This window comes from Aphelocoma coerulescens, chromosome 1A (genome assembly GCF_041296385.1).
Source record: "Aphelocoma coerulescens isolate FSJ_1873_10779 chromosome 1A, UR_Acoe_1.0, whole genome shotgun sequence".
Lineage (NCBI taxonomy): Eukaryota > Metazoa > Chordata > Aves > Passeriformes > Corvidae > Aphelocoma > Aphelocoma coerulescens.
Genome location: NC_091014.1, coordinates 1,844,277 through 1,856,771, shown reverse-complemented (window position 1 = coordinate 1,856,771; position 12,495 = coordinate 1,844,277). Strand labels below are relative to the sequence as shown.

At 52.9% G+C, this 12,495-nt stretch overlaps 1 protein-coding gene across 2 annotated transcripts in view; it reads right to left on the bottom strand.

Moving 5' to 3' along the window:
- The window catches only part of AHCYL2 (adenosylhomocysteinase like 2), an 82,294-nt gene that overhangs the window by 15,323 nt on the left and 54,476 nt on the right, over positions 1-12,495 (bottom strand). For both annotated transcript variants that reach the window (XM_069033663.1, XM_069033673.1), the window contains exons 2-6: positions 10,972-11,080; positions 4,226-4,369; positions 3,559-3,659; positions 2,241-2,343; positions 832-926 (exon numbers count right to left, since the gene is read on the bottom strand). In XM_069033663.1, the coding sequence (XP_068889764.1) occupies positions 832-926; positions 2,241-2,343; positions 3,559-3,659; positions 4,226-4,369; positions 10,972-11,080 (552 nt within the window). The remainder of the gene's footprint in view (positions 1-831; positions 927-2,240; positions 2,344-3,558; positions 3,660-4,225; positions 4,370-10,971; positions 11,081-12,495) is intronic.

Here is a 12,495-nt window from a genome sequence, read left to right as displayed (position 1 = left end):
CCCCAATGATTTCTGTGCTCCAGGAGCAGGTGTGAAAATCAATCCCAGAACGAAGAGGTCTGAAGAGATCCCGGGAAAGCAAAATCCGCATTTTCTGGAACGCTGGCTTGTTCCAACAGTGACATTTGGGATGGGAAATTATTCCTCAAAGAGCAGGAAAAAAGCTGCTCTCGTGTCTAGACTCAGTCTGGTACCTCGGGGGTGGAATTTTGTGACATTCCTGGTTCTTTTTAAAGGTGACAGCGACTGGAAGGGACAAAATCCCACCTCAAACAAGCCAAGATTGGCAAAAACCCAGCTGAGATCCACGTTTATCTCCCACCTTTGACTGCTCCTCATCTCATTTAGATCAGGGCTCGAAGGCTTTGGGGAAATGTGATGGAGACAGCACAGCTGACAGCTGAAAATTATTCTGCTCACCCAGTTCCAGGTTCTCTGTTTTCCCTGGAAACAAGGGCGGGATGGAGCGGCGCAGGAGGGGTTGGGTTACCTGAGGTTTGGGGGGGTTTAAAGTGTGGGAATCACGGAAAAAATCTGGGCTTTGTTCTGAGAAATCCCATCAGCCAAAGGTGAGAACTGAAGGGTGAAAAGGATGGAATTGGAATCTCTTCTCGAAAAACACAGATTTGGGGCCGTTTTTAGCAGGGGGGTTAAACTGAGCTGGAACTGCAGCACGACACTCAGAAATCAACGGCAACTCCCAAAAACCCGCAGTGAGGTGGTGAAACAAAGCCTTGCTTGGCAAGACCCAGGAGACTTTAAGTGCCCTTCCCTGCTGCTCCTCTCCAGCTGGGAGCTTCCCAGGTGCTTCCCAGGTGCTTCCCAACTCACCATGTTGGGCTGCCAACCCTCGACGTTGACGCAGCGGTCGATGCACCACCAGAAATCGTCCTCGGATTCGCCCTTCCAGGCAAACACAGGGAACCCTGGGCACGGAGGGAGAGGGTGTTAGCCCAGGCAAATCCCTTGGGAATCGGCTCTGGGGGGATACTCGTGGAAAGCACGCACGGGGAGTTGGCTTTGAACCTCCCTCACCTCTTCCTCTCGCCCAGGAAAGAGGCCCCAGGCTCTCAGCAATACCAGATTGATTTGCCAAATCAGGATTTCCCTGCAGATCGGATTGTCGGGTGGGCTGGACCCCAATTTATTAATTGATGTGTTAATTGATTTGAATGCATTCTGATCATGAGCAGCTGTTACTCAGCTTTGGTGAGCAGGACCCACGAGCAACGCCGTGCGTTTGGCTTCTTCTGGCTCTCCAAGAGCTCGTGGTCAAAGCTGTGGCCTCAGCCAGGTGAACTCCCTGGATTCACCCAGGTACAATCCCTGGATTCACCCAGGTAAAACCCCTGGACTTATCCAGGTGAAATCCCTGGTCTTACCCAGATAAAATCCTTGGATTGACTCAGGTAAAATCCCATGTCTTATCCAGGTTAAATCCTTGGCCTTACTCAGGTAAAACCCCTGGTTTTAGGGCAAATCCCTGACTTTATCCAGGTAAAACCTCTGGCCTCACCCAGGTAAAGCTCCTAAATTTGCCAAGGTAAAATCCCTGGTTTTATCCAGGGAAAATCCCTGGATTTAGCCAGGTAAAATCCCTGTTTGTAGGGCAAACCCCTGGCCTTATCGAGGTAGAACCCCTGGATTTACCCAGGTAAAATCCCTGTTTTTAGGGAAAATCCCTGGCCTTATCCAGGTAAAATACCTGGATTTAGCCAGGTAAAATCCCTGTTTGTAGGGCAAACCCCTGGCCTTATCCAGGTAGAACCCCTGGATTTACCCAGATAAAATCCCTGTTTTTAGGGAAAATCCCTGGATTTACCCAGGTAGAACCCCTGGGCGTACCCAGGATTTCCCAGGTGAGCAGCCACACGCTCAATTCCTGGGCTGTGAATTACCTTCTTCCCCCCAAATTCTCTCTTCCACCCAAGTTCTGCCCCAAATTGTGGCATTTCAATCCAGTTTCTCTCCGTTTCCCTGAGCAAAACAACTTCCAGCCTCAGCTCATCACACACCACCTTCACCACATCCCTTTATACTCCAGGGGAATGGGGAAAAAAAACCCCATTCCAAGAGTTCCAGAGCACCGGAAAGGATCGATTTCGTGCTTTGGGTTTATTCCAAAGCGAACGCAGGGGAAGAAAAACCCCAAAGAGGTGAAAAATGAGCTGAAACTGATGGAGCAGCAAAAATTCCCTGGAAAACCCCGGAGGAGCAAAGAGGGAGAAGTCGTTCCCTACCGCTCTCAGCCAGGGCAGCAGCCACTTCGTTGAGGGTGGAGTAGATGTTGCAGGCAGCCCATCGGCACTGAGCTCCCAGCGCTCCCAGGGTCTCCATCAGCACCTGCACCCCCAAAAAAACGGGAAAAACCCCCTCAGGGAGCGGCACAAACGCGGGGATTTGGGGTGCTGCTTGTGAGAAAGGCGCGGCTCTGAGGTTGGGTTAAACCCTGAGGGGGTCTCTGAAGTTGGGTTTGAGCTTCTGGGGGGTCTCTGAAACTTGGTTTAGGCTTCTGGAGGGGTCTCTGAAGTCAGGTTTAAGCTTCTAAAGGGTCTATGAAATTTGGTTTAAGCTTCTGGAGGGGCCTCAAGTTGGGTTTAAGTTTCTGAAAGGTCTCTGAAGTTGGGTATAAGCTTCTGAAGGGTCTCTGAAGTTGGGTTTAAGCTTCTAAAGGGTCTATGAAATTTGGTTTAAGCTTCTGGAGGGTCTCTTAAGTTGGGTTTAAGTTTCTGGGTGGTCTCTGAAACTTGGTTTAGGCTTCTGGGGGTCTCTGAAGTTGGGTTTAAGCTTCTAAAGGGTCTCTGAAACTTGGTTTAGCCTTCTGAAGGGTCTCTTAAGTTGGGTTTAAGCTGCTGGGGGGTCTCTGAAATTTGTTTTAAGATTCTGAAGGAGTCTATAAAATTTGGTTTAAGCTTCTGGGGGGTCTCTTAACTTGGGTTTAAGTTTCTGAAGGGCCTCTTAAGTTGGGTTTAAGCTTCTGGGGGGTCTCTTAAGTTGGGTTTAAGCTTCTAAAGGGTCTATGAAATTTGGTTTAAGCTTCTGGAAGGGTCTCTTAGGTTGGGTTTAAGTTTCTGAAGGGTCTCTGAAATTTGTTTTAAGATTCTGAAGTTGTTTTAAGCTTCTGGGGGGGAGTCTATGAAATTTGGTTTAAGCTTCTGGAGGGTCTCTTAAGTTGGGTTTAAGCTTCAGAGTCAGGTTGGAGCGACCTGGTCTAGCAGAAGGTGTCCCTGCCCGTTGGAACTGGGTATTTTTCAGGCCTTTTCCAACCCAAACCATTCCAGGACTGGATCATTCCCAGGCCCAGGGGCCTCTGAATCTCTTTTCAGGCAGCATCGGGGTCATCAGGAAAGGGCACAGGAAGCGATTTTGGAATGGAAGCATCTTTGCAACCCTTTAAACGGATGGCAAACCAAGAACTCGGCAAAATCCCAAGGCTGGCAGGAGAAATCCCTCCTGAGCCGTGTTCTGGGGAGAAGGGCAGCCCCTCCTCGCTCTGTCTGGGCTCCGTTTTGGGGCCCGAGCAGCGGGAAATCCCCGTCGGGGTTGTGGGGCTCTTACAGCCGTCTGTGCCGTGATGTGTGTGCAGCCCACGATCTTGGCCCCCGCCAGAGGCTTCTCCCCCTGAGCTCTCTTCCTCAAAGCCATGAGCGCCGGCATTTCTGGAAGGAAAAAGGGAAAAGGAGGCCATGGATGGGATGGGAAGAGGGATGAGCGCAGGAGGAAGAGGCAGCAGCTCTTCCCAGCCCCTGCCCGGCGCTCCCACGAACTTGCACGGCTGTGGCAGCTTCGAAACAGCCAAAGCCTCGAGAGCAAACCCCGAAGGAGTCAAAACGACCCCAAATCCCTCTGGATTTTTCCCTGCTACGTTCAAATTTCTGCCTCCTCCAGGTGAGGCTGGAGGAAAATCTGCTTCGGAGTGAGGATTTGGGATTTGCTGCTCCACTCCAACATCCCTCCAACACCCAAGCCCTGCCTGGCCTTTGTTATTTACCTTCTGGAGGTAATCAAGCCAAACGAAAACTGTCCAGTTCACGCGGTGATTTCATCTGTTCTGCTGATCCAGCGGAACAGCTTTGACTGCAGAGCACCTCTAAGCCCACACAACCCCGCAGGAGCTTTCCCATCCCGACAGGAAGGGGGTGAAGAAGTCCCCGGCACTCCCAGCAGAGGAGGACTGGGGAGGAGGAGGAAGCGCGCCGGAGCTGGGTTCGGGCGCCCCGCTTACCCTGCTCGGCGATCTCGATCTCGCGGCGCCCGAACTCGGCCTGTTTGATGTTCTTCACGCAGAAATCGCTGCTGCCCTTGGAGTTCTTCTGCTGCTTGTCCCGCGGCGAGGTCTCGTCGTCGGAGCTGTCCGTGTAGGAGGCGGCTGCGGGAGGAGCGGAGCTCAGCACCGGGAGGGAACATCCCCTAAAGCCCCACGGCCCGCAGGGGAGGGGCCTGGGTGTGTCCCTCCATCCCAGCTCTTCCCGCCTCAGCTGGGATCTCTCCTTCTCCTCACAGGGACTGTTTTCCCCGCTGGATTTACCTGGGATGAGTTTTTAATTCTCATCTCCCTCTGCTTCAGCACCACACCAGAGGTGATCAGCTTGAGCACTGCTGGGTTCCCACACGGGCTCATCTCCATGGCCTTCTCCCAGCTCTCTTCCCAAAATTCTCCCAGCTCTCTTCCCAAAATTCTCTCACCTCTCTTCCCAAAATTCTCCCAGCTCTCTTCCCAAAATTCTCCCACCTCCTTCCCAAAGTTCTCCCAGATCTCTTCCCAGAATTCTCCCATCTCTCTTCCCAGAAGTTCTCCCATCTCTCTTCCCAAAATTCACCCACCTCTCTTCCCAAAGTTTTCCCACCTCTCTTCCCAAAGTTCTCCCACCTCTCTTCCCGAAGTTTTCCCACCTCTCTTCCCAAAGTTCTCCCACCTCTCTTCCCGAAGTTTTCCCACCTCTCTTCCCAAAGTTCTCCCACCTCTCTTCCCGAAGTTTTCCCACCTCTCTTCCCAAAGTTCTCCCACCTCTCTTCCCGAAGTTTTCCCACCTCTCTTCCCAAAATTCACCCACCTCTCTTCCCAAAGTTCTCCCACCTCTCTTCCCAGAAGTTTTCACATCTCTCTTCCCAGAAGTTTTCCCACCACTCTTCCCAAAGTTCTCCCACCTCTCTTCCCAAAGTTTTCCCATCTCTCTTCCCAGTTCTCCCGCCTCTCTTCCCAAAATTCTCCCACCTCTCTTCCCAGAAGTTTTCCCACCTCTCTTCCCGAAGTTCTCCCCCCTCTCTTCCCAGAATTCCCGAGTGCAGCTCCCAGACACCCCACAAAAGGCCTGTCAATGTTCAGAGCACTCCAGACCCACCAGGAGCTGTGGCTTCAGGCGGGACTCACAGAGGACCCCGTTTCACCCCCGACAGCCGCGGTGCAGGGCGTGAGCTGATGATTATCCGGACACCGTGGGATTCCCAATCCTTGGATCTGCTCCACTGCCGAGGAGTTGCTGCTTGGGAGGCTCTGAACGGATGCTTGGAAGGAGCTTCTCCATGGGGAGGATAACACAAGCCTGGCATGGATGCTCCAGGGAGCTGCTGGCTCCCTGTCCTCGGGGGACTTCAGGAATTGTTTGGAGAGCTGGGGATCACCGGATCCTTTCCTGAGCCCCACGGGATCAGATGAAGCCTCTGCCCTAGGAGGGGGTGTGGATGTGCTGAGTGAATTCCAGGAGCTGTCAATAACTGTCTTCCTTTCCTCTCAGCGTCCTCCAGACTTTGGGTTACGGAACTGACCGTGGCAGACACATGGGAGAGCCTTCATGGAGTCACAAATCCCCTTTCCCACTCATTCTGGTTCCTAAAATCACCCGTGTTTCAATAGAATCGCATCCATTTTTGATCCCAGTCACGCTGGACTAACCACCGCTCCCACTGCGGATCAGCCAAAGGAATCCCTCGTGCCACGTTTTCCTCTGGAATCTGCCCCCACAGAGGGAAACCAAACCTCTTCCATCTTTCAGGACTGGCACCAGCAGCCAGAGCAACGCAATCAGCTCCAGCTCACGGCTCCTCTTTCCTCTCCAGATGACCCTTCCAGGACCCAGCTGGCCATTCCCTCGTTCCTCACGGAACTGTTCTGCTCCAAGTCCTTCCTCTCCAGCTCACGTGGTGCTTGCAAAACCATCCTGGGCCTGGCACCCAGCGGTGTGTTCCAGCCCAGAGGAATTCCGTGCTGGAACAGCTCCGTCCATGAGCTGGCCGATATCATGGATCGCTGGGAATGACGGATGTGACGAAGAGCTCTCCGCCTTCCACACCCCCACAGGCCCAGCTCCCACAGGGAAAGCTCCGGATCCCACGGGAGCTGCTCCAGCCAACGGTCAAGATTCCCAGTTTCCACCCCAAACCTGCGCCAGGGGAATGAGGCAGCACAAGGGTGGGAGGTTCTTCCAGGGCTGATCCCATCACCACCCACCAGCGCTCCCGGAGAGCTGCAGCATTCCAGAGGCATCCAGGCCTCGAGCGAGGACGGATTCCAACAGCTCCTTCATTTATTCAATCAAACCATCTTCTGCCCTGATCGGCTCCAGTGACACTTCCACCCCAAAAAAGCCCCAAAAAGGAGTTCAACCCCCACCCCAACCTGGCCACGGGTGTGTGTTTCCCGCAGGCTCCCCACTTTCCCTCCTGGCTCACGGGAAGGGTTTCCACGACTCCAAGGAACCAAAGCTCAGCCCGGGCGCCGCGGGTGTGCCAGGCTCCCCCAGAGCCACCCGGCTCCTGATCCGAGGCAATCAGGAAGGAATTAGGCACTGCCGGAATCTCTCCCCATCCTCAGCAGGGTGTGAGGGGCAAATCCCACCCTGCCAACAGCCCCTGAGGGCCGCGGGGCTCCCGCTGCTGTTCCCGATCCCACGGCGGCTCCCGAGGCACGGCGAGGCCGCATTAACCACAAAGGGCACCTTGTATCACACCAAACTCGGCGTGCCAAGGGCTCCAGGGGGAAGGATTAATTAGCTGGAGGAGGATTAGTCCTTGAAGACGGTTAATCTGTGCAGAGGTTGCTTTAAAACCAGCAAGTTTTGGTTCTGGGGGCTAAAAGCAATTTTTAAAAACACTCCCCCCTCAAAAAGAATCCTGCCTGGAGTAGCCAGATTTTCATAAGCAGGAGGTTCTTTAATGTAAAATACATCTGAAATAAATATAATAGGAACCAGTGTAAAATATTATTTTGTATGATATTTATTTTATATAAATTAAGAAATAGAATGTAAGATAATATAAAAGAATAGAATATAAAAGCAAACCTGATATAGAATTCTGTTTATAGAATTCTGGCAATTAAAGCAACGCTGTTAGTGAAGTTAACAGCAAAATAAATCTCTAAAAGTCCATTTTGCCTTCGCTTTTCTGTAAAATGAAAAACAAGGAGCGAAAGGAAAGGATTCCAGTCATTAATTGATGGGACAGCTTCCTAAAAATATTCTCCAAAGTTGATTAATGAAAACTTCCTCCCCGGGCTTGGCATTCTGTGATGTGTGGAAAATTTGAGCACAAATGGGATTATTTGCGTTACGAGTTTGTGTCTCCGTCCAGAGAGGTCGAGGATTCCACATCCCTGGAAGTATCCAAGGATGGACAAGGCTTGGAAGAACCTGGCACAGTGGGAGGTGTCCCTGCCATGGCAGGGCTGGCACTGGAGGGGCTCTGAGGTCCCTTCCCCCCAAACCATTCCAGGATTCCCTGAATCCACCATTTCCATTACTGATGCATTATTTGCAGATTGTTGGACTCCACGATCCACGTGGGTTCTTCCCACCTCAGGGTATTCCACAATCCCGTGGTTTCCAAGAGAACGACACAAAAGCAGCAGCGGCTCTCAGGTGACCTCCGCCCACGCCCAAACCCAGCAAAGCCCAGGTCGGAGCCTAAACTCAGCCAAGTTTGGCTTTGCTGATGCCTGAGGTGAGGATCCACTCCTGGCTGCCGAAACTGGCATTGCTAAGGGCAAGAAAGGGCAGCCTGACCCTGTCACACGCCCCAGGGAAGGACAAACCTGGTTTGCTCCCTGTGAAACCTTCCAAAACCGCACGAGGATGAATTCCAGGTGTTCCTTGAATTCCAGCTCTTCCTGTCCTCATCCCACCCACAGAACGTGCCCGTGGTGGGTAACGCACAGCACTGAGCACTTGGGTCATCCAGGCTGGGCTGACCTAAAAGATCCCCCAAAATGCCCAGCTGATCCCCAGGAATCTTTCCTGGAGCAGAAAACAATGATCTGAGATTTGCAGAAAGGGAAGTCGGTGAAATTTAAGTTAAAATCGAGTCAAACACCGCCTCGATTCCGAAGGGAGCTCCCAGTTCTGTGACTGGGAATGGTTGGGCTCCGAGGGCTTTTCCAACCTCAGTGATTCTGTGATTCCTCCCCGCCACTGCCATCTCTCTGCTCCTCACACTTCCTCTTTTCCAGCCTTTTCCCATCCCAGGAAGGCTCTAATGGGCTGTTTAGACTGTGCTGCTGCTCAGTCTGGGGAGGAGAATGACAAAGATCCCCTCGAGGATGTCCTCATGGCATTTATCCATCCATCCATCCATCCATCCATCCATCCATCCATCCATCCATCCATCCATCCACCGACCCCTCCATCCCTCCACCCCTCCATCCATCCATCCATCCATCCATCCATCCATCCATCCATCCATCCATCCATCATCCATCCATCCATCTCTCCATCCCTCCATCCATCCATCCATCCCTCCATCCATCCATCCATCCATCCATCCATCCACCCATCCACCCATCCATCCATCCATCCATCCCTCCCTCCATCCATCCATCATCCATCCATCCATCCCTCCATCCCTCCATCCATCCATCCATCCATCCATCCATCCATCCACCCATCCACCCATCCATCCATCCATCCCTCCCTCCCTCCATCCATCCATCATCCATCCATCCATCCCTCCATCCCTCCATCCATCCATCCATCCATCCATCCATCCATCCATCCACCGACCCCTCCATCCCTCCACCCCTCCATCCATCCATCCATCCATCCATCCATCCATCCATCCATCCATCCCTCCATCCATCCATCCATCCATCCATCCATCCATCCATCCATCCATCCATCCATCATCCATCCATCCCTCCATCCATCCATCCATCCATCCATCCATCCATCCATCCATCCATCCATCCACCCATCCATCCCTCCCTCCATCCATCCATCCATCCCTCCCTCCATCCCTCCATCCATCCATCCATCCATCCATCCATCCATCCATCCATCCATCCATCCATCCATCCCTCCATCCATCCATCCATCCATCCACCCATCCATCCATCCATCCACCCATCCATCCCTCCCTTCATCCATCCATCCCTCCATCCATCCCTCCATCCCTCCATCCATCCATCCACCCATCCATCCATCCATCCCTCCCTCCATCCATCCATCCCTCCATCCATCCATCCATCCATCCATCCATCCATCCATCCATCCATCCATCCATCCATCCATCCATCCATCCAGCTGCTGTTGTGGGAGCTGAACTCTTCCATCAGGACTGCCAGCCTGGCTCCTTTCATTAGCAGGGAATGTCACACTTCCATGAGATCATGAACTGGATTTGCTGATGCTTCAGGAGATGTTTGGTGCAAGGAGAGGAGGAGAATTCCCCAAAGGTGCTCCAAGTTCTTCCAGCTGTGACTCGGGAGCGAACACGGTGACATCAGCCAGGCTGAGCGGACTCAGAGTCTGCAAAAACAGTCCCAAAATATTCCCAGGTGCTCAGGGATTGGATGGAATTACAGATTCCAAGCTGAACTGGGGCTGATGTCCCTCTGGGGAGAACATGGCACGAGCATTCCTCAATTTCTCCTGAAAGCCTTTTCCATGGCAACGCAGTCAGTGCCAGCAGCGTGGGTCACCCAGGCTGTCCCCAACCTTTGGGGGGCTCCTCCCAGCCTCTGGAAAAGGCTTTGGAGGTCCCTCCAAGCCTGCAGGGCAGCACAAAGGAAGCAGCAACCCGGGAGCTGGGAAAGGAGACGAGGAACAGTCGACTTTTCCACCAAAACCGGGATGAAGCCACTGGACTGTGGTGCCCAGGATCAGATCAGGACCTCCAGCAGCTGCATCTTCTGGAGAGGAGCACCTCTGCCGGGAGCTGAGTGACCAGATGACCACGGCTCTGCCACCTCTGCTCTTCCAAATCTGCCGGGAAACGCCAAGAGCTCCTCCCAGCCCGGCCCTGTCCCAGCTCATCTCCGACATCCTCGGAATCGCAGGAATGAGTGGAGAAACACCAAGGAAGGTCCCCAGTTTGGAGGACTTCTGGCCACCAGCCAGGTCTGTGTGCAGCCAGCACCATGAACCATCAGGAGCAGCTGGAGCCGGAGCTCCCGGAGGTTTTCCACACTCCACAGAGCTGAGTCAGAGCTTTGAACCTCTCAGGCTGCGCTGGACGAGGCTCGGAGCAACTTGGACTTGTGGAGGATGTCCTTGACCACAGCAGGGGGTGGAGTGAGATGAGCTTTAAGGTCCCTGAAACCACCCAGATTCTCCTCAAATACACCATGAGCTGCCAAGTATCCAAAAAATACATCCAGCCAGATTCCAGCAGGAGAAACCCCTTCCAGGAGCCCTTCGAAGGTCCCCAAAGACTCCAACCTCACGTGCAACAAACCTGCAGTGGGATCCCCGTGGATTTGTTCAGGAGCAGGAGGGAAGGTGATGCTCAAGCACGGACACAATGCAGAAAAACCATTTCCCTGAGCGTGGGAGGAACGGGAAGGGGAGGAGAAGAGGGATTGGAAGGAAAGGCAGCAGCAGCTGCCCACCAGAGTTATGAGGAGAGAGCAGAAGTGTGAAGAGCACCAGAAAAATTTAATTTTAGATCCAACTATACAAGACAACGGGGAAAAAAAGCAACAGCCCTCGTTGCATGACTTCTCGACAAGGCCAGAGCAGATCCGGGAGACCCCGGACTCACCTGAGCTGTAGCTGTCCGTCGAGGACTGCGAGATGGAGCGGGACAGCGACCGGCGGCCGATCTTGGTCGGGCGCTTGTTGAACTCCTGCTTTTGGTCAGCGAACTGGATCTGCAGAAAGAAATCGGGGATTTTCTGTAGAACACCCAGCAGATCAATCCCCAGAACTCAAAGCCTTGCGCAGACACCGGCACCGGCTCCGTTATGGGCTGGAGCACAATTCCCGTTTTTTAACGGCGGATTTTGTTCCATTTCAGACCCGCCGGCAGATGAAGAGATGTCAGCGCAGGCTGCTGGATTTTGGGAGCACGGATGGCTGGAGAACACAAGTTTTTAAGAGCACACAGTTCTATCCAACAAATCCAGAAATGAAGGATAAGCCATTAACCCAAAGCGAGAATCCCGGTGGGAGAGACTGCATTTCCCAGTAACGCTGCAGCAGTGGGTGGAACACCAATATTTTGGGGCATGAAGAGCCCCAAGGCCGTTCCCATCCCATCAGCAAGGAATGGAGATTTCAGACTCCCCCACGGCCCTGAGCAGCACCAGGCTCAGCCCCGCCTGTGCCACGGCCAAGCTGAGAGAGATTTCGGCCAACGAAGCCGATCTGCTCCAAAGCATGCAAGAAGGGATAAGCAAATTTTTCCATTTTTACCAGGAAAATGACATTTAAAGTTGGTAATGGAGGAGGAATCTTTCTCTAAGCATCGCTGTACTCCTGCCGTTGGTTGTCAACAGCAAGAGGAACAAAGAATCAGAATTTTCTTACTCCCTAAATTCGGGTTTCACAGAAGTTCATCCCTCCTGTTCCAACCCCAACACCTTCCACTATCCCAGGCTGCTCCAAACCCCAATGTCCAGCCTGGTCTTGGGCACTGCCAGGGATCCAGGGGCAGCCACAGCTTCTCTGGGAATTCCATCCCAGCCCCTCCCCACCCTCCCAGTCAGGAATTCCTTCCCCAGACCCAACCTAAACCCACATTTTTTCAATTCTCTTTACGAGGCTACTGGGCCGTATTTAAGAATTCAGGAGGACAGAATTACAGTTCCAGGAAATATTTCAGCTCCCAGTGCTCATCGAGCCAACCCTCGATGTTCCCGTTGTGTTCACGATTCCTCTCAAATCTGAGGGAAATCGGAATCACAATTCCAATTGCTTGGACTCTGAGCGTACCCTGACTCACTCTGGGACAACGGGGTTAAATACTGACATCTCCAAAATACTCAGAGCCATTAATTGAGGTTGTTAATGAACCCCCGGGGGTATTCAGAGAAGTTCGGTGTTTTTTCAGGAAGATTTAACCAGGAAGAGACGGATCCCGTTCTGGGAATTCAGATTCGAGCCCAGTGGTTTAAGGGGTGCCGCTGAGATGGGTGGGTGATGCTACAGAGGTGCAGCCCTGTGTTTTGGGCCAGAAAGTGAAGGAAAAGGGACAATTCAGAGTCCCCTGTGAGCCCAAGTTTGTGTTGGGATGGGGGATGGCCAGGCCACAGTGCCAGGGAGGAGGGAAGGACCTGGGAGAGGA